Source organism: Humulus lupulus, chromosome 8 (genome assembly GCF_963169125.1).
Source record: "Humulus lupulus chromosome 8, drHumLupu1.1, whole genome shotgun sequence".
NCBI classification, from domain to species: Eukaryota; Viridiplantae; Streptophyta; class Magnoliopsida; order Rosales; family Cannabaceae; genus Humulus; species Humulus lupulus.
In genome coordinates, this window is record NC_084800.1 from 91,984,491 (window position 1) to 92,004,031 (window position 19,541).

Here is a 19,541-nt window from a genome sequence, read left to right on the forward strand (position 1 = left end):
ATCTCCCACTTTTCTCCATACAAGTAATACCACTGCGGCCAACTCCAGATCATGGGTAGGGTATCGTTGCTCATACTCCTTCAGCTGTCGTGATGCATATGCAATAACCTTCTTATTCTGCATCAACACGAATCCCAATCCCAATCTCGTTGTGTCACAATATACCACAAACTTCATTCCCTCCGAAGGAAGACTTAACACAGGAGCAGTAATCAGCTGTCGCTTCAGTTCTTGGAAGTTATTCTCACACTTGTCTGACCAGACGAACTTAAGATTCTTCCATGTCAATTCTGTCATCGGTGCAGCAATCTTCAAAAACCCTTCCACGAACCTCTATAATATCCTGCTAATCCAAGAAAACTCCTAACCTCCGAGGCATTCCTTGGCCTCAGCCAATCCCTAACCACCTCAACCTTAGCTGGATCCACCTTAATCCAATCTCCACCAACAATGTATCCAAGGAATGTCACTTCTAGTAGCCAGAACTTGTACTTCTTAAACTTAGCATACAATCGATGCTCTCTCAATCTCTGTAATACCTGTCGGAGATGTTGTTCATGCTCTGCCTCTGAACTGGAGTAAACCAAGATGTCGTCGATGAAGACAATCACAAACTGATCTAAGAAGTCCTTAACACCTTGTTCATCAGATCCATGAATGTTGCTGGGGCATTAGTCAAACCAAACGACATGACCAAAAACTCATAATGCCCATACCTCATTTGGAAGGTTGTCTTCAGAATATCCTCGTCATTGATCCTCAACTGATGATAACTATATCGAAGATCAATCTTCGAGAATATCGTCTTTCCCTGCAGCTGGTCAAACGAATCATCAATCCTTGGTAAGGGGTATTTGTTCTTGATGGTCAACTTGTTTAACTCTCTGTAGTCTATACACATTCTCAGGGTCCCATCTTCTTCTTCACAAACAGAACCGGAGCACCCATGGCGAGAAGCTAGGTCTAATAAACCCCAAGTCTAGAAGCTCCTACAACTTTATCTTCAATAACTTTAACTCTGTCAGAACCATTCTATATGGTGCCCTTGACATTGGCTCTGTACCCGGCGCTAACTCAATGACGAACTAAATCTCCCTGCATGGCAGCAATCATGGTAGATCTTCAAGAAACACATCCAAGAACTCATATTCCAATCTGGTCTCTCCCGGCCCCACTAGCATAACTCTGGTGGTATCCACCACACTAGCTAGACAACCTATACAACCTCCCTATAATAGGTCCCTAGCCCTCAATGTTGATATCATGGGTATGCAGGGTCCATGCACATTACCCACGAAAACAAAGGGATCCTCACCCTCAAGCTCAAAGGTCACCATCTTCTTCCTGCAATCTATAGTAGCCCCATATTTGACTAACCAATCCATCCCTAGAATCACATCAAAATCATCCATACTCAACTCGATCAAATCTACTGATAGTTCCCTACGATCTACCATCACTGGCAGTGCTCTAATCTATCTCCTAGAAATGACCAGTTCCTCTATAGGCAGTATAGTCTCAAACCCCACAGTATAATACTCACTAGGTCTACATAATTTATCAATTACCTTACTATAAACAAATGAATGTGTATCACCAGAGTCAATCAATACAGTATAAGAAGAGCTAGCACTATAAAGCTGACCTGTCACTACCGAGGCACTAGCCTCGGCCTCTGCCTGCGTCAAGGTGAACACTCGAGCTGGAGTCAAGCTATCCACCTTCCTTGGTTCCTCTTTCTTCGCTGTTGGGCAATTCTTGAGGTGCCCCACCACCCCCACACAAATAACAAGCCTTTGCCTGACATTTTCCCAAATGGCACTTTCTACATCTCGTGCACTCTGGATAACTTCTCCATGTCTCACCACTTCCCTGGCGGCCACCCTGAGCACTCCGACTCCTTCTATCAAGACCAGCAGTGGTCAAAGTGTCAGGGGTCTTCCTCTTCAGATCACTAGGGCCTCCACCCCTACCAGACCACTGCCCTACAAACATCTCGTCTAGCAGCGTTCTCCCTCCAGATCTTATTCTCTACCTCCTTAGTGGTAAGATCCTTCTCAACAACCTGGGCATAGGTCGTTCCCCCAAGTACTGATGTGATCCTCACATCTCGGGTTATCATAGCATTAAGCCCTCTAATAATCCTATCCTGTCTAGCTACATCAGTAGGCACTAAATCTGGTGCAAACTTCGCAAGCCTGTCAAACTTCAGGGCATACTCGGTAATTGTCATGCTGTTAGAGAATATATTTTTATACTCAATGGAAATATGGAAAAACCAAATACAACTTTATTTAAAAATACAATGGACAAGATGATTGATTAAATAGAATTACAACTCAATGACCAATAATACAAGTAAATGTAGAAATAAGAGAAATAAGAGAATTATAAGAACTAAAATTCTAAAACAAAAGATACCAATAAATATGTAAATAGATTTAAAAGAAGAAGATTACAAACTCAATACAATAATAATACAAGAAGAACAACAGAATGAAAAGATCAATGAAAAAAACAAACTCTCACACAACCAAAGTGTAGAGTAGTGGGGATCACCAACTTGAACAAGGTTCAAAACCTTTGTCCAAACGCTTATTTCCCCTATTCTCTAAGCACTAAGGAATCTCTCTAGTAAATAGCTCTCTGGAATTATCAAGCATCTATGGTGTATTTTCCAGCCAAGTGCTTTGTGGATGGAAAATTGTGTGTCTTACAAGTGACCATTAGGCTCCTATTTATAGATTTTGAGATACCCTTTGAATTTCAAATTCCACCAACCCCCGTGGCTGTTACCAATGTTTAATTGGATGTTTATGGAATTAAAATGGATATTTGGGAGTTATTTGGGATGTTAGAATCGTTCAATTTGGTAAAAATTGAAAAATCAAGTTAGCTGTCAGCCTCACTGGCCGCAGCCAGGGAAAGTCAGTGGCCATGGCCACAGGCCATTTTCACACAAAAAAGTCATTATTCCAAAACGTCCCAAATCCTTTCCCACATGATTTTGTGACCTCTAAACACCTATTAGGAGTTAAAAACATGTCTCCAATAGCCATATTTCATCATGGCTTTGTGAAATCCAATCTCAAATGTGTAACATATAATATACACATTATTGAGTAATATTTGGGAGTTACAAATTTGTAACTAATTTTGTAACTCCAAAATATGTCACATTTGGGCACACACATGTGTCTAATTTTGTGACTCTCAATAATATGTTACAAGGTGTGACAAATCACATTTTGTCACATTATTTAATCTAACATTATATTATATGAAATAATATAACACATGCTTCCCTACACCAACCCAACAAACTCACTCACATTCGCTGCCCTAATGGCAACATTATAATATTTTTGGCCAAACAGGTCTCTGAACCCATCCCAGCTCATGGCAATAATGTCCTGAGTCTGTGATGCCACCCCCCACCAAATACGGGCATCCTCTCGAAGAATATAGGTGGCACAGGCCACCCTGTTGCTACCTTCCACCCTCATAAAATCCAGGATAAAGGTGATAATACTCATCCACTATTTAGAGTTGAGTGGATCTGGTCCCCCCTCAAAGGTTGGTGGGTGCTGCTTCCTATAATGTTCATAAAGTTGCTCCCACCTATTCCCAACCTCAGGTGGCTATACAACTGGTGCCACAACAGGTGACACAATAGGTTCAGCACTCCTTGACGGAGCCTGTTGTCTCAAGAGACGGATCTGCTCTTCTTGACTTTGTAACCGGACTTGCATATCAGCAAGTATCTGTTACCAGTTCTTAGGGACTGGCAAAGAAAACTGGCCCTGCTCATCATCTCTAGCCTCGATCCCTGTGTCGACTAGTCGTATTGATCGTCTTGGACGCATATCTATCCAAGTTTATCTACAATCAATGACTCGACAGTCAGGCAATGATGATAGTTTAATGTTCTTTCCATGATCCACCATTGAAACTCAACCAACGATATGAAATCAAGATGAAACAAACATTTAAACATTCATTCACATGCAGCAGCAATGCTAATAAGCACGCCTCATCATAACCACACTACAGTCAAGAGCCAGGCCTTATCAGTATCTCACGCTCCCTATTAATTCATGCAGATTAAAACATTTATATTTCATGTAAGCACTTAAACATACAATCACACATCTATAGATACCAAACCCTGAGTCGAGCATGTCTTTAGCAACGAGTGTACATGCTCAGCCAGTCTTCAGGAACCCTTAAACCTAGACCGCTCTGATACCAAGTTGTAACGCCTAGGATAACCAAGACAGTTACACTGTGTATTTTAAAATAATGCAATACTTGATAATCAAGTCGTTTGAACAATATTGTGACCCTAAAGTCAACTATCAGGTTAGAGTTAAAAGATTTTGGTGATAAATAGTTAATTTTTATTAAAACAGATGTTTGATACATGGGATCCCAAAAGCAGGGTATAAGTGGTAGTTTACAATCCCAAAAAGTTCATACAACCAAAAGCCACTCTAATGGCAAAATACAAGTTTTAGGGCTCTGTCCCTGTACTTTCCCTTGACCGTGGCGAACGAGCAGCTAACTATGTACATTCTGCCCCCAAAGCTTTCCAACTCATGTTCGGTCCAGTTTTCCTTTGCCTTTACTTGCACCACGTTGCACCTGTGAGCCAAGGCCCAGCAAGAAAACCATAAACAACAAATACATATAGTAGTAGTAGTATTCAATCAATCTTAATACAAGTCATTCAGAAATTCAACAGAATATAAGTATCAAGCTAATAATGGTAAACATTTATTTTCAAGCATATATTTTAATCAGTAATAAAAATACTCAAGGTCGGCGCCCTTAGTCCGTGCCCTCTGTTTATTAAGCTGACCCAGGCTTGCTTAGGCCGAGTCCACTGTTTATTTAGCTGACCCCAGCTCACATCAGCCAAGTCGTATCCAATGCACTAATCGTCAGCCCTTGCTCCCTTAGGTCATACTTTCACATTTCACATAACAACAATATAGTTACACAACACATATATCCAGATACAGGGCACCTTAGTCCCAAACACAACCACATGGGTGCAGTTTTCTTACCTCGAATCCCGAGTGGAGAATTAAGAATGGTCCTGAGCATGATCCTCAGTCATGAGCCTTAGCGATAAACCTAGTCACAACAACAACGGGTAACTATCAAATTCTAATCCAAATAAATACTTAGGGAACAAATATTAGCTTCCAGGACCTCGAATTCTACTAAACCAGGTAGTAGAATTCATCCCAAGCACCTAGGTTTGAATCCCCAAGCCTAAAACCTTGTCTTCCCTTAATTCCCCATTTAGGGTCGCGACTTGCCCCTAAGGGTCATGGCCCACCCCTTAGACATAGGCCCATTCCTCCCTGATGGAGGACACGGGCCGTGACTTTTACCCCTCCGTGTCGCGGCGCACCTAGCGAATAGAGGCTCCCAACCTCCAAAAGCATGCGGGCCGCAGTGCTTGAAGAACAAGGCTGCGACCCGAGCCCCCAAACCTAGGAAAGCAACACTTTCCTGCATTTTTTTCCTCGAGCCTAACCCCAAATTCACACCCCAAATGACGAGCCACACTCAGATTCAAGCCCAAAATTCCTATCTTTATATCCCAACCATCACAACTTACTAATAACCCTTTTCTTGCACCATCAAACACCCAAACCCAGCTAACAAACCAAAACTCATGCACTATAACTTTAATATAATCTCCAACAGAATTCAGCAATTGAATTTGAAATTACCTCAGTTTATGGCCTGAATTTCTCCAGCTATCCTCTGCCCACTTTCAGCCTTAATTCTTCAGTTTAACCCAGCCCAAACTCAGCTCCAATCCAGCTTAAACCAAGTCTTTTCCTTCAGCAAACTCAAAGCCTCCACACAAAAGGGAGAGAAGGAGTGAACATGAGTGAGAGGGTGAGAGAGAAAGAGTTGAGAGTCTTTCACTACATCCTGGTTGTTCCTTAGAGTTTTACTGAGTATATAACTTAATTAGAAATGACCAAATTGCCCTTTATTATTAACCCAGTCCTCCACTTACCTCTAAGGGTATAATGGTTATTTCTCGATTCCCGCTAATTCCTCAAGTGTTTTACCAATTAATCCTATCACATCCAACTAATTACCAAATACTTATCCATTACTCAATAAATCTCAAAATATTCTCTAAATTCCCAAAATACCCCTAGGCTCCACTCGAGTCGAGTATTAAACCCCACTGTGACTATTTTTCTAATCCGCTCACTAGGTCTGTCTCGAGCCAAATACTGCAAATATATCCACATAATAATGTGGTCTCAACCATTTATCACATATAATCATATTTATGCCCTTAACGGGCCAAAATTACAAATACGCCCTTGTGAACAGTATAGGGTCCACATGCATATTTAATACTCACAAACGTGCATATAATATATTCACATAATAATATTAATCATACATGCCACATAGTCACACATTTAATCAATTAAACATATATATAAACCAATTATGCCCCCAGTACGCTAATCAAGGCACTAAACCCTATTAGCAATTTTGGGTCGTTACATATTTAGTCAATATTGAATGAGAGGATGACCATAGGTGTTGATACTCTACTTTTGTCTTCTGAAGAAAATGCTTAGTCAAGTGTTGAAGGACTCATGGTTACAGGAAGAAATGATAAGAGGAAATTCAAGAATTACAAGGGTCCGATGGTGTAGAATCTTATGCACACGGGGCAGGGAATTAGCAGGGAGTGCTCCCTCCGTCCCCATCCCCATTTATAATTTTAATCCTCGTCCCCGCCCCATCCCCACTTATTCCCCATTGGGGATGGGGTGGGGAACCCCCACAGAGAACCCTTTTATTTGAAAAATTAATTTTAGATTAAAGTTTTAAAATAAAAAATAGTAAATTATATGTAAATTAAAATATTACACAATATTTATGATTTTAAATACTAAACATGATCCCAAATAAAATTTAAAATATTAAAAAAGTTACTAATATACTACAATAACACATAAAGAAAAATATATAATATATATAAAATATTACAAAAATATATAATAATTTAATCGGGGGCTCGTTGGGGCGGGGAGTGTCGTCCCTGCCCCCGCCCCCGCCCCATTTAACATTCGGGGATTTAAAAGTACCCTTGTACCCGCCCCATTCCCCATTTAGATGGGGATTCCCTACCCCATTAATGGCGGGTCCCAGATGGGGAAAATGTGCATCCCTAAGTGGTGTAAATAACCATATAACACGCAAACAAAAAGGAATAGTACTAATTACTATTCTATAATAATTACTACTAGCAACCAAGTGACACTCAAACAAAAAATACTTAACCATATAAATACTTTTTCTTACAATTTTTCTTAAGTACTTTTTCTTAACCATATAAATACTTAACCAAGCATCAATTTTGTTTTCTGTTTTCAGTAATGGGTTTCAAATTTAATTTACAATTTTTTAAACTTTCCATGTATGCTTTATGAAAGGGGGTGACAAATTTATAGGATAGGTAAATCAATTTATCAAACAAAAACAATGCATTCTTCAATGATCTTCTTGGCTTCTGGTGAAGTCACACACCGAAGTAATGGCATGGAATATCCCTTTCTATATAGCTTTCCATCCAAAGTGGTGTAGCGGGGAGTTTGATACATTAACTTTTGAGCCTGGTTCCGATCTTTTGGAAGGACTCCGGTCTCGAGATATTCGACTATCGGGGTCATCCAGGTTGGCTCAGACTCAATCATACACACGTCTTCCTCCTCCGGCTCGTTAATGCTAGGTGTCGAGAGGTGTTCTATGGGCACCACGTTTAGCCCATCATTCTCGACAGAAGTAGTGAGCCGAGCTAAGGCATCTGCATTTGAGTTTTTCTCTCGGGGAACCTGTTCGATCGCATAAAACTCGAAATGTTCCAATGCGGATTTCGCCTTCTCTAAGTACGCTGCCATTTTCATGCCACGAGCCTGGTATTCTCCCATGATCTGATTAACCACAAGCTGGGAGTCGCTGTAGCAATGTATTGCTTTAGCTTTGAGCTCTTTGGCTATACGAAGGCCTGCCAATAAAGCCTCGTATTCGGCCTCGTTATTCGATGCTTTGAAGCCGAATCTTAAGGCAGAATGAAATCTGCTCCCTGCAGGGGTATTCAAAATGATCCCTGCCCCCGATCCATTTTCATTAGATGAACCATCGACGTAAAGTTTCCACAGCTCGTGGGCCGGGGTTATAACTTCGTCGTTGGTCATGCCAGTACATTCCACTATAAAGTCTGCCAATGCCTGTGCCCTAATGGTCGTCCTTGGATGGTAAGTGATCTCGAATTGTCCGAGTTCAACTGCCCATTTAAGAAGTCGGCCTGAAGCCTCCGGTTTAGACAGGAGTTGCCTAAGTGGTTGATCAGTCAGCACATGGATGGGGTGCACCTGAAAGTAGGGTCGAAGTTTACGAGAAGAATGAATTAAGCTGAGAGCCAGCTTTTCCATCAAGGGGTACCTCGACTCTGCCCCCAGTAATCTTTTGCTGATGTAATAGACGGGTCTTTGTACTTTTTCTTCTTCCCGCACGAGCACTGCACTTATTGCATGTTCGGTGGTGGAAAGATACAAGTACAATACTTCTCCCGTAATAGGTTTTGACAAGATGGGGGGTTCTGCGAGGTGCTTTTTAAGCTCCTGGAAGGCCAGCTCGCACTCCTCCGTCCATTCAAATTTCTTGCCTCCCCTCAAAAGGTTAAAAAACGGAAGACAACGGTCTGCAGATTTTGATATAAACCTACTTAGTGCCGCCATCTGACCGGTCAAACTTTGGACATCCTTGTGTTTTCGAGGCGAGGGCATATCGATCAGGGCCCGGATCTTGTCGGGGTTGGCTTCTATTCCACGAGTGTTTACAATAAAGCCCAAGAATTTTCCTGATGATACCCCAAAGGTGCACTTCTGAGGATTTAGTTTCATGTTATACTTCTGGAGCACACCAAAGCATTCTTCGAGGTCGTTAACATGGTTATCGTTAAGTTGAGACTTGACTAGCATGTCATCAACATAAACTTCCATGTTGTTCCCTATTTGCTCCGAAAACATCATATTCACGAGCCGCTGGTATGTGGCCCCAACATTTTTGAGCCCGAATGGCATGACATTATAACAGTATAACCCCTTATCGGTTATGAAGCTTGTATGTTCCTGGTCGGGGGCATGCATGGGAATCTGGTTATATCCAGAATAAGCATCCATGAACGACATTAGTCCATGCCCTGCTGTGGCATCCATGAGCTGATCAATCCTCGGTAAGGGAAAACAATCCTTCGGGCAAGCTTTGTTGAGGTCCGAATAGTCGATACAGGTTCGCCATGTCCCATTAGGTTTTGGGACCAATACCGGATTGGCTACCCAGTCAGGGTAAAAAGCATCCCTAATGAATCGGTTTTCTTTTAACCTGTCGACCTCCTCCTTCAGTGCCTTCTTTCTGTCATCATCCAGCTGTCTTCGCTTTTGTTGCTTCGGAGGGAAGCTTTTATCAATATTTAGCGCGTGGCTTGCTATGTTCAGACTTATTCCTACCATGTCCGAATGTGACCATGCGATGACGTCCTGGTTTCTCTTCAACAAGCAAGTTAATTGCTATTTGGTTTCTTCCTAGAGGTGTTTTCCAACCTTTACCTTTTTCGAGGGATCGGACTCTTCGAGTTGAATCTCTTCAAGCTCTTCTAAGGGTTCGAGGTCAACCTTCTCCTCAACCCTTGGATTGATTGATTCATCAATCTCCAAGACCGTCCCGTCTTTACTCTGAATAATGACGAGTGCTTGTACGCTCGTCTGTTTCTTTCCCCTTAAGGAAATGTTGTAGCATTCCCTTCCAGCTAACTGATCTCCCTTAAATGTCCCGACGCCACTAGGGGTCGGAAACTTAATGGTCAGATGCCTTATTGATGAGACTGCCCCTAGCCCAACCAGGGCGAGTCTTTTTCATGCCGCCTCGTTTCTGTAATGCGAGATCGGGACGTTAGGCTTTTTTCAGAGGGGGCGCCTCTCTGCTCCCAGAAAGCCTCCCTGTTCCCTTGTCTCCTCCCCGCACGTCTTTCGTCCTCACCTCGAACTGATTAAGCATTCCTGCGAGGAGGTGAAGGATATCTTATAGGTGATGGAGGGAACCGTATGGGTGACGGTGGCTGCCACCCATTTCGCGGCCTAGATGGTCCGGAGTTTGCCCGAGATGGGTTGGTTGCATTCTGTGCGCTCCCAAGGACTTGAGTCCGAGCCTCTGTAGGGGCTCGGTTGTTTCAATTCCCGCAGGTACTTCCGTAGGTGGATTAATCGGGGCCCTAGCTCGGGTACTTCTCTGGGGCCTAGAGGGGGCCGATTGATCTGCTGGTGCAGGAGGTTGTTCCGGCCTTCTTGTGGTAGCATTCTTCCGTGGACGCCCACGGGGTCTGCAGGGAGGGACGTGCACGTCCCTCGGAGGAGGGGCTTGGTTTTCACGCGGAGGCGGGGGCTGAGCCACATGCGCCTCGGCGGCTATCCTTGCCAACTCCTCATTCCACTTATTGGCTTCTGCCAACTGTTGTTTCAGCTGCCGATTTTCAAGTTCCACAATGGGAACGTACCGCTCAGGATTGTAATACATATCCTCATCCCTTGGTGGTGCGGGGGGTCCCCGAGAATCGGAGGACTCGCTTCTCTCTTCAACATCCGGGTTTACCATTGGCTGTTTCCCAGGACGTCTCGAATAATTTTCTTTAGGAACGTTTTGATCGTTAGCAGCCATAACTCGTTCAGGGGCTGAATGCTTAAGGTTCTCAATGAAAGCACCAAACTGTTGACGCCGTTTTTCGTTAACAGTGAAATGAGAGCACGAAAACAATAAATAGTTATGGCCAGAAAAATACGATAAAACAATAAGAGTTTTTTACGTGGTTCAGCAGTTAACTCTGCCTAGTCCACGAGTCTTTGTTATTAAAACTTAGGAAATTTCTGGAAATCCTTCAGAGATGAATTCTCCAGAGTTTCTCCCAAGATCACAAAATTTCGGTCCTTTACAATGGTGCATGACTTCTCTATTAATAGAGAAGATTTCTGAATACTATCCCACACATTTTGGGAAGTTATTCTGTATATGTAAATAAATTTAATGGCATTAAAAACCTGTAATCCTATATACAAGGAAATCGTCCCCTGAAGATCAGGGTGCGTATAACTGAATAATAAATATCCCTTTATTATAGGGGATTTACAGCAATGAATGCAGACTGCGTCTCTCTTAGGTGATTCACTAAGATATTCAAAGTTATCAGCTTATATTGTCAATGCCACGTTCACCCAGGTCTCTTAATGACTTTCGAGCTATAGCATTTTCCCGAGATCATGCGGCTTCGAGCTCATACTTTTATCAAGCTCGGAACCCCTGATCTGAGGTCATCCGAGAATAGATGTACTTCGATGTCTGTCTTTCGAGCTTGTGAAGGTTTCGAGGCTACCATTTTCGAAGTTGCCTCTGCTTCGCAGGCTCGGTGCCTAGGTTGCGAACACGTTCTAGGCATCACGAGTCCATCCCTTACGAATCCAGCTTTCGAGATCACAATTCTTAAGGCTCGAAATCTGGGTGTAACAACTTTTTCTTACAATTTTTCTTAAGTACTTTTTCTTAACCATATAAATACTTCACCAAGCATCAATTTTGTTTTCTGTTTTCAGTAATGGGTTTCAAATTTAATTTACAATTTTTTAAACTTTCCATGTATGCTTTATGAAAGGGGGTGACAAATTTATAGGATAGGTAAATCAATTTATCAAACAAAAACAATGCATTCTCAATCCAAAATAAATTTTTTAATCAAATTTTGTATTATGTTTTCAACTTTGATTTCAAATTTAATTTAAAATTAGATTTCAATGAGAAGGATGAGTGCAATTTATAAGTTAGATTTCTGATGATTACTATGCAAAATTTGTTTTCAACTTTTGAGTGAAATTGGTTTTAAATTTAAAAATCTCACAAGTAATCGAGCTTGCATAGACTAATTTACCATGTAAACGAAACCTTAAATTCATAAATCTAACACATTTTATTTGGGATAAAACACACAAAATGCTTAAACAAGACAAACTCAAGAAAGGAAAAAAAAATTAACTTTATACACCGATCATATCATGCAAAGAAATCACTAAATTCAAACAAAAAAAAAAAGAAAAAAAAAACCCAAATTTTGTCAAAAATAACTGAGATCTCTCCTTAACAGATTATTGCTTGAAATAGTGCTCGAGGAAGCCCTTTTCACCTTAACCGTGATCTCACCTTACTTTTCATCATGCTTCCACAGTCACGAAACTTGATCTTATCAAGAAATCACAGTATTTAAATAAATCACTTGAAATATAAAGAACTTAAAAACCCTAACTTTTGTAATAACTCACGAAAAACCCAACTTTACTAAGAACGAAATTAGGAAATAAAATTTTGAAGCAAAAGATAATGACATTGATGATGATGATGATTGAAGAACAAAACTAGCTCACCTTAACAGATGTCCAAATGTGCTCACGAACGCCGTAGATTAGGGCTTTTTCGTTCTGAAATGTAAATGAATGAGAGGGAAGAGAGTGAATGTGTAACGCCCCACGTCACTATGGCTGCTTCCTGTAATGACGATTGACCCTACAAACCAACACGAGTCTTTCCAGCGTGCTTTGTCCTCACTCGCACGCTTCCTGGGAAAATTTCCCAGGAGGTCACCCATCTTGAGATTACTCCAGATCAAGCACGCTTAACTTTGGAGTTCTCAAGTGATGGACTACTAAAAAGAAGATGCATCTTGTTGATATAGGTAGTACCCATCAATCCATATAAGTCATCTTCAACTGTGTAGTCTCATACATACACAGTCTTAGAATCATCACACTTGACATTCCCCAGGCGGTGTGGGATTGCACAGCTTTACCCGCTCTTTCCCATTACGGATCACGGGATTCTAACGGTTACAAAATGAGAGAGAAGAGAGTAAATATGGGTCTTTGATCATAGGTGTTGGTTAGTATCTGACAAATGTCATTTCCAATTCTAGTTTTTCTATACTTTTCGGTTCTCTCTAAAAATACCCTAATTATTTTTATTATTTTAAATTCAAATAACTATAAAGTGAGTCAAATCATTATTAGCCGTTAGATTGAGAAATATTATATGTAAAATCAGGGCCTGTAAAATATTAGATTGACGACATCAGGGTCTTATCTCTTCTATATAAAAAGTGTGTAGATAATGGAAATTCTTGGTTTTAGCAATTTTTTATTTTTTCCTGTTAACTTTAACAGAATATTCTTATATTGAACGGTAGATTGTAAACATAACTTAAACTTAAATAAAATTAAATAAATGAATAATTAAACAAATTAGAATAGGATATTTTTGAGATATTTTACAATGATAATTATTTAAAAATAATAGAACTATATATTTTATAACTTAAATAAAATTTAATTAAACTTAAACTTAATATTATATTAAACATATATTATATAATCTTTTGTTGTAATTGTCAAATTCAAAAACTAGAACAAACATAAAATTAAACAAAAAAAATTAATTAAAATATGATATTTTTAAGATATTTTATGATTATTTAAATAATTAAATCATATTTATTTAAAAACATAAATGCATACATATCAATTTTTTATCTTATAATTTGTGTGATAATTTATTTTTTATCAAGTGATTTAAGTTTTTTTTTCTTTATCGAATTCACCAAAAGACATTATGAGATACTACTGTCTACCCTAAGACTTTTTTCTATTATTAATTTCTTTTTAAATATTATTGTATTTAGTATATATGTTATGTAGTCATGTAATTATATATATATTAACGTTGTGTTTAAATTTCATATATGTAGAAATTATTGATATAAATATTTATATATACTGTGGAACTATAATTTATTTTATTTAAAAAATAATAATAAATTAATTTTTACAACTTTAAAACTAAGCAAAATGCATTTCAACAAGGATAGATATTACCGGTTGATATATTCGTTTAATTGAAACGTAAGCAAAATAGTGTTTGCAAGTAACTGTAAGTGGGAAAAATTATATGCCCCATTGGCACTTAGTGCTCGCCAGTTTTCTTATCATCCAGAATATTAATTTTTGACATTTCAATACGAAATGATATATATATATACATGTATATATATATGTTTCCAAATTAAGATAACATATTATTACTTTTCTTTTTCTTTTCAATCAAATTTTGAATAATAATGCACAATATTGCTTATATCAGCCTCTCAGGTACATCAACTTCTGTATAGCAATATTACTTAAAAAGAAGCTAAATCAAACAATTTCAAAATTAGAAACTTATGAACATAGCAATATATCCATAAATATATATATAGTCGATGAGGGGTCTATTGCTAAGTAAATTGAAGTAGATAATTTTCACATCTAAAAGCTACACCCCACCTGAAATCTAATCTACCTAATATCAAGAAGTTCTTAATTTTTCGATAGTTTTTATGATATAATAAATTGCGCTAATTACTATAGTTTATTTAGTTGATTATAATACAATTTACTATAAAGTAAGAATTGACAATTAGCTGGCGGTTGTACATCTTTATGCATATGTAACACTGTCATTGTCCAAACTCCAAACCAAAAGGCTCAATTCCAAATGCAAGAGACCATATTAGCTTTCTCATTTTCACTAATAATTTTTATTATTTTTTTAATTATTGCTTTGCTAATCATTTTCACTATTGGCAATTTGGTACTTTCTGAATTATTATTATTTAATTATATATTTATTTATTTCTATGGAAAGTAAAATCTCCTTAATTAAATCATGGAGACCTATATGCCACTGTTCCATTGTGACCCTCTTCACCTCTTAGCTGCAGTTCTATTCTATGCATATCAAGCCCCAAGTTCAAGGTGACTCCAATCCAAACTATATTGGCTTAACTAATTAATTTGATAAAACCCAAATTAAAAATATAATAAATTATAATCCTAAATAGCTACCAAGAAAGTATAAAACGGGTCTTTTAGATTCTTTATATTTCATCACCTGTGATCCTAATAGATTTCTAAAACAATATTAAGTTTGAAGCGTGAGAACTTCACTATATTTCTTTTGATTAAAAAAATACTAAGAATAATACTAAATGTTTGGTCCTTAAAAGGTTTTTTTTTTTTGTTTGCCTCAACAAATTTCCTGCTTACCAATTCAACTGTATTATATTTTGGTAGACTAAGCAAGCATTTTTTTTTAATTAAATAAATTTAAGAGACCTTATCCCTAAGACAAGATAAGAGGACTCACTATAATTGGTTTCCAACTAATATTACTTGATTAATTTAAATTGCTGAAAAGGATATTGTTGGCCTGCAGTTTTTAGTTTGTACTAGAAACCCAGACAAAAAAATTATATATTTGAATTTGAATAGATCAGCCCAAATAAAAGCAAAATATCGGACAAACCCAAATTTTAAAATCAGTTTATTTTGTATATATATATATATATATATATATATATAACAAATGTTCAAGTTTCATGCTACTAAATTGAGAGACAAATCTCCATTTCCAAGGATATAATATATATATATATATATAACTCCTTTTTCACTGTTGGAACTCTCTACACATAAATATATATAAACGAACAATATGTCGACTTTGGATGTATTCTTATTTGTATAAAAACAAGTGGTTATTACAGTCATATAACGTCATTTTTAGTAAAAATCTTTTTTATTATTATTTAGGTTTAAATGTACAGTCCATATATATATATATATGTTATGTTTTACAAACATGTCCAACGCGTGATTTTGCCTCATACGAAACGCTTATTAGGGAAGGTGTAATAAACCACTCTTTTCTCAGGTTCAGTGGAGAGGGTTGACTTTCAAAAGTTTGACCAAACGAATTGATTGGCTGAGTTTGTGAAAAGGGTATTCAATGAGCTTATGATGGACGTGAGCCCATATTGAAATTATCCCATCTCTGAATAATGCCAAATTAGTGAGAGTAGCAAAAAAATCATGACTCACTAAGACTAATTCCAACTTCGAAACGCATACATGTGTATGTATATATACATCATATATGTATGTGTGGACAAATGAAGGTAGCTAAGAAAACAAAAAATAGTGAAGCAATCAAGAAAAAGAAGAGCAAATATGCCAGAATCTGAAGTAGCACCATTGAAGGCACACTTTGTTTTGGTCCATGGTATAAGTGGAGGGAGTTGGTGTTGGTACAAAGTCCGGTGCCTAATGGAAAATTCCGGCTATAAGGTCTCATGTGTTGACCTCAAAGCCTGCGGAATCGACAAGTCCGATGCCGATTCCGTCCACACTTTTGAAGATTATAATGAGCCCTTACTCAACTTCATGTCTACTTTGCCTGAAGATGAACAGGTAAGTCATGAGAAAATGTCTAGTGCCTAGCTCAATCTTTGTTATTTATTACTTGTTACATATCTTACTATATGATTATGATTTATGATGATCTTGATGATGATGATGTTTATTTCACTTTTTTTTTCCAGGTGATATTGGTGGGACACAGTGCCGGTGGAATTAGTGTAACTTGGGCCACTCATAAGTTTGCAAAGAAAATTCGTTTGGCTGTGTATATAGCTGCAACGATGCTCAAACTGGGGTTTTGGACTGATCAAGATATCAAAGATGTAAACTGTTTCCTTTCTTCACTTTACTCTGTTTTCTATGCTGTTTTGGTTTTTTGGTTTGAATTGGCAAGAGGGTGATTTCAAAACTATTCTAGAGAGATAATTATGTGTTTATTTGTGAAGGAATTTACCAGCTGGGGCTGATTGTTTAGACATAAAGTAACGAAAAGAGTGTTGAAAATTGAGGATTTTGTAAAGGTTAACTCTAGCTTTGTTTTTTAGGCTTTTGTAGCTAAGAGAGCAGAGCACTAATGGGGAGAATCTGGGTTATATTATTAACCAGAAGATAATACAGGATGTTCTTTTTTTAATTTGAAAATCTCCATAAAGAATGGAGATAGATGGATTAGGCCTGCTGGTCATTCAAATTGAATTGACCTCTTAGGAAAGCCAGGCACATAATTACCAAAATAATTAGTAACTTTTTTGGTCCCCTTATCTTAATTTATTCAATCATCTTTTCAATAATTTTTTGGGCTTCCATTGTCGGCATGTTTTTGTTATCCAAATCATCACCAAAGCTTTGTCTTTTCAATAAGAAATAACTAAGAGCACTTTATTACTCATATACACTCACATTTACTAGGCTCACCAAGAAAAACAGTGCCTTTTGCTATTTGTACCTTCAATCATTGAGATCATTGTTGGGTCAACAGTATTTAAATATTAACTCAATGATTCAAATATTTGTTTATTTGATAACTCAATGAAAAATTTGGCTTTCTTTTTATTATCTGTTTGTGGTGAAACAGGGAGTACCAGATTTATCTGAATTTGGAGATGTGTATGACTTAGGATTTGGGCTGGGAATTGATAAGCCTCCAACAAGTGCAATCATCAAGAAAGAGTTTCAACGCAAAATTTCATTCCCCATGAGCCCTCTAGAGGTAATTTCACCACACACACCACACATATGTATATAATATATCTTATACCCATGTATTAAAAAATAATTAAAAAATTCATGTAGATTATGTACATTGCGTGACAGCCCTCATTGTATAATTGATTAGGGATTTTATTTTATTTTTAATTTTTTTTATATCATCATCAACACCCCACATGTTTTCATTCACTTTGCAACACTCTTTTACTATGCTGATCTGTTCCTCATCAGATATGAAGTAAATGTGCAAATGAGACTCACTTGTAACATTATTCTTCAACGAAAGTAATTTAATTATTTTTATATGTTCGTACACATTATAATAATGTCTCCTTCAATTATTTTAAAATTTTAAATTTTGTTATAGTCCAACCTAGTTATATCTGTAGTTTTTTTTTTCTTCTTCTGTATATATTCAGGATTCCACATTAGCTTCCATGCTTTCGAGACCAGGGCCCATCCTAGCACTACAATCGGCCAGATTCACTGAGAGTGATGACGTGGATAAGGTGCCACGTGTCTACATCAAAACATTGCAGGACAGAGTGGTGAAACCAGGGCAACAAGAGGCTATGATTAAGAGATGGCGACCGTTGGATGTGTATGCTTTAGACAGTGATCATTGCCCAAACTTCTCAAATCCATTTCTACTCTTCGGCTTGCTTATCAAAGCTGCAGCTTCAGTTGAATATTCTAGCTGATATTTATTTTATAGAATTTATGAAAATAATTTATTGTCTTTTTTGAAGATGACATTGTTTTTCTCTTCGTCATTGCTCCACCTAATTTAGTTTCCTTCAAAGAAATTAAATGATTTGTAAGGTGCGATCATATTAAGTTGATAATTCACTTAAATTGTCAATTTTTATATGATGTTGATCTTGTTTGGTGTTTGGAAATAGTATTAAGATAAAAGATTATCTAATTTAATCTCATTTGTTGATGCTAGTGAGAGAAAAGGAAAATCGTTAAAAGCAAAAAACTAGCAGTGAAATGAATAAGCTCTCAGATAATAATCGTGAGAGTAGAGAGGTGTTATTTATATTGAAAGTCTAACAATACACCAACTGATTACAACAGAATGCTGTAAAATAGGAAAATGTACAAATGGTGGTTATACTGGTCTAACCAACTTCCAGCTCACTATCAGCTTCAGCATTTTTGTGTAACGGTTTCTCAACATTCCCCCTCAAGCGAAAAGGAGATACCATCACTTGAAGCTTGTCTCTGAATATGAGAAAAATGTACCTTTAGTTAATGCATCAGCAACTTGCTCATATGTTGGAACATATATGTCAATTAACTTTTGTAACACCATATCTCTAACAAAAGTGAATATCAATTTCTATATGCTTAGTCCTAGCATGATGGACTGGGTTTGCTACAAGTGATGTTGCACCAAGATTATCACACCATATTATATGTGTGGTCTGAATAGGAATTTGCATATCTTTTATGAGAGCTTTCAACCACATAATCTTTAGTGCTACACGAGCTAATGCTCTATACTAACACTACAACAAAAAAAAGATTTTTAGGATTTGCGGGGCACGAGTCCTCTATTTGAGGCCTTAAAAACTGAGATTTTTTAGGACTCGCAAGACTTACATTGAGCCCTAAAAGAATTGACGCGAGCCCTAAAAGAATGGCCGGAGTAAGTGGCGACGCCACCACTCCACGGTGGCCATTGGGTCTAATTTTTTAGTGGGTTTTGAAGCCCAAGATGCAAGAAATATGGTGGTGGTGGTGGTGGTGGTTCATCTTGTGGTGGCTCGAGGTGGCTGGAAAGTGGTCGGAAAGTTTGGGAAAACACAAAATCGCAGAAACTTCGACAAGCATTTTGAGGGCCTTAGGCCGTGCGTGAGGGGCTGAGCTCCGAGGGTTGGAGGTTTCGAAGGGTGGCGCGTCGATTGGGGCGGCGCGTGGCGTTCGGCGGCGACGGCAAGGCAATCG

The 19,541-nt window shown here is 38.0% G+C and overlaps 1 protein-coding gene across 1 annotated transcript; it reads left to right on the forward strand.

Moving 5' to 3' along the window:
- The first annotated feature begins 16,022 nt into the window (after positions 1-16,022).
- On the forward strand, positions 16,023-18,481 carry LOC133798115 (methylesterase 17). The gene is made up of 4 exons (XM_062236310.1): positions 16,023-16,430; positions 16,562-16,702; positions 17,455-17,589; positions 18,008-18,481. The coding sequence occupies exons 1-4, from the start codon at positions 16,191-16,193 to the stop codon at positions 18,287-18,289; spliced, it is 798 nt and encodes a 265-aa protein (XP_062092294.1). The 5' UTR covers positions 16,023-16,190; the 3' UTR covers positions 18,290-18,481.
- Positions 18,482-19,541: the final 1,060 nt, after the last annotated feature.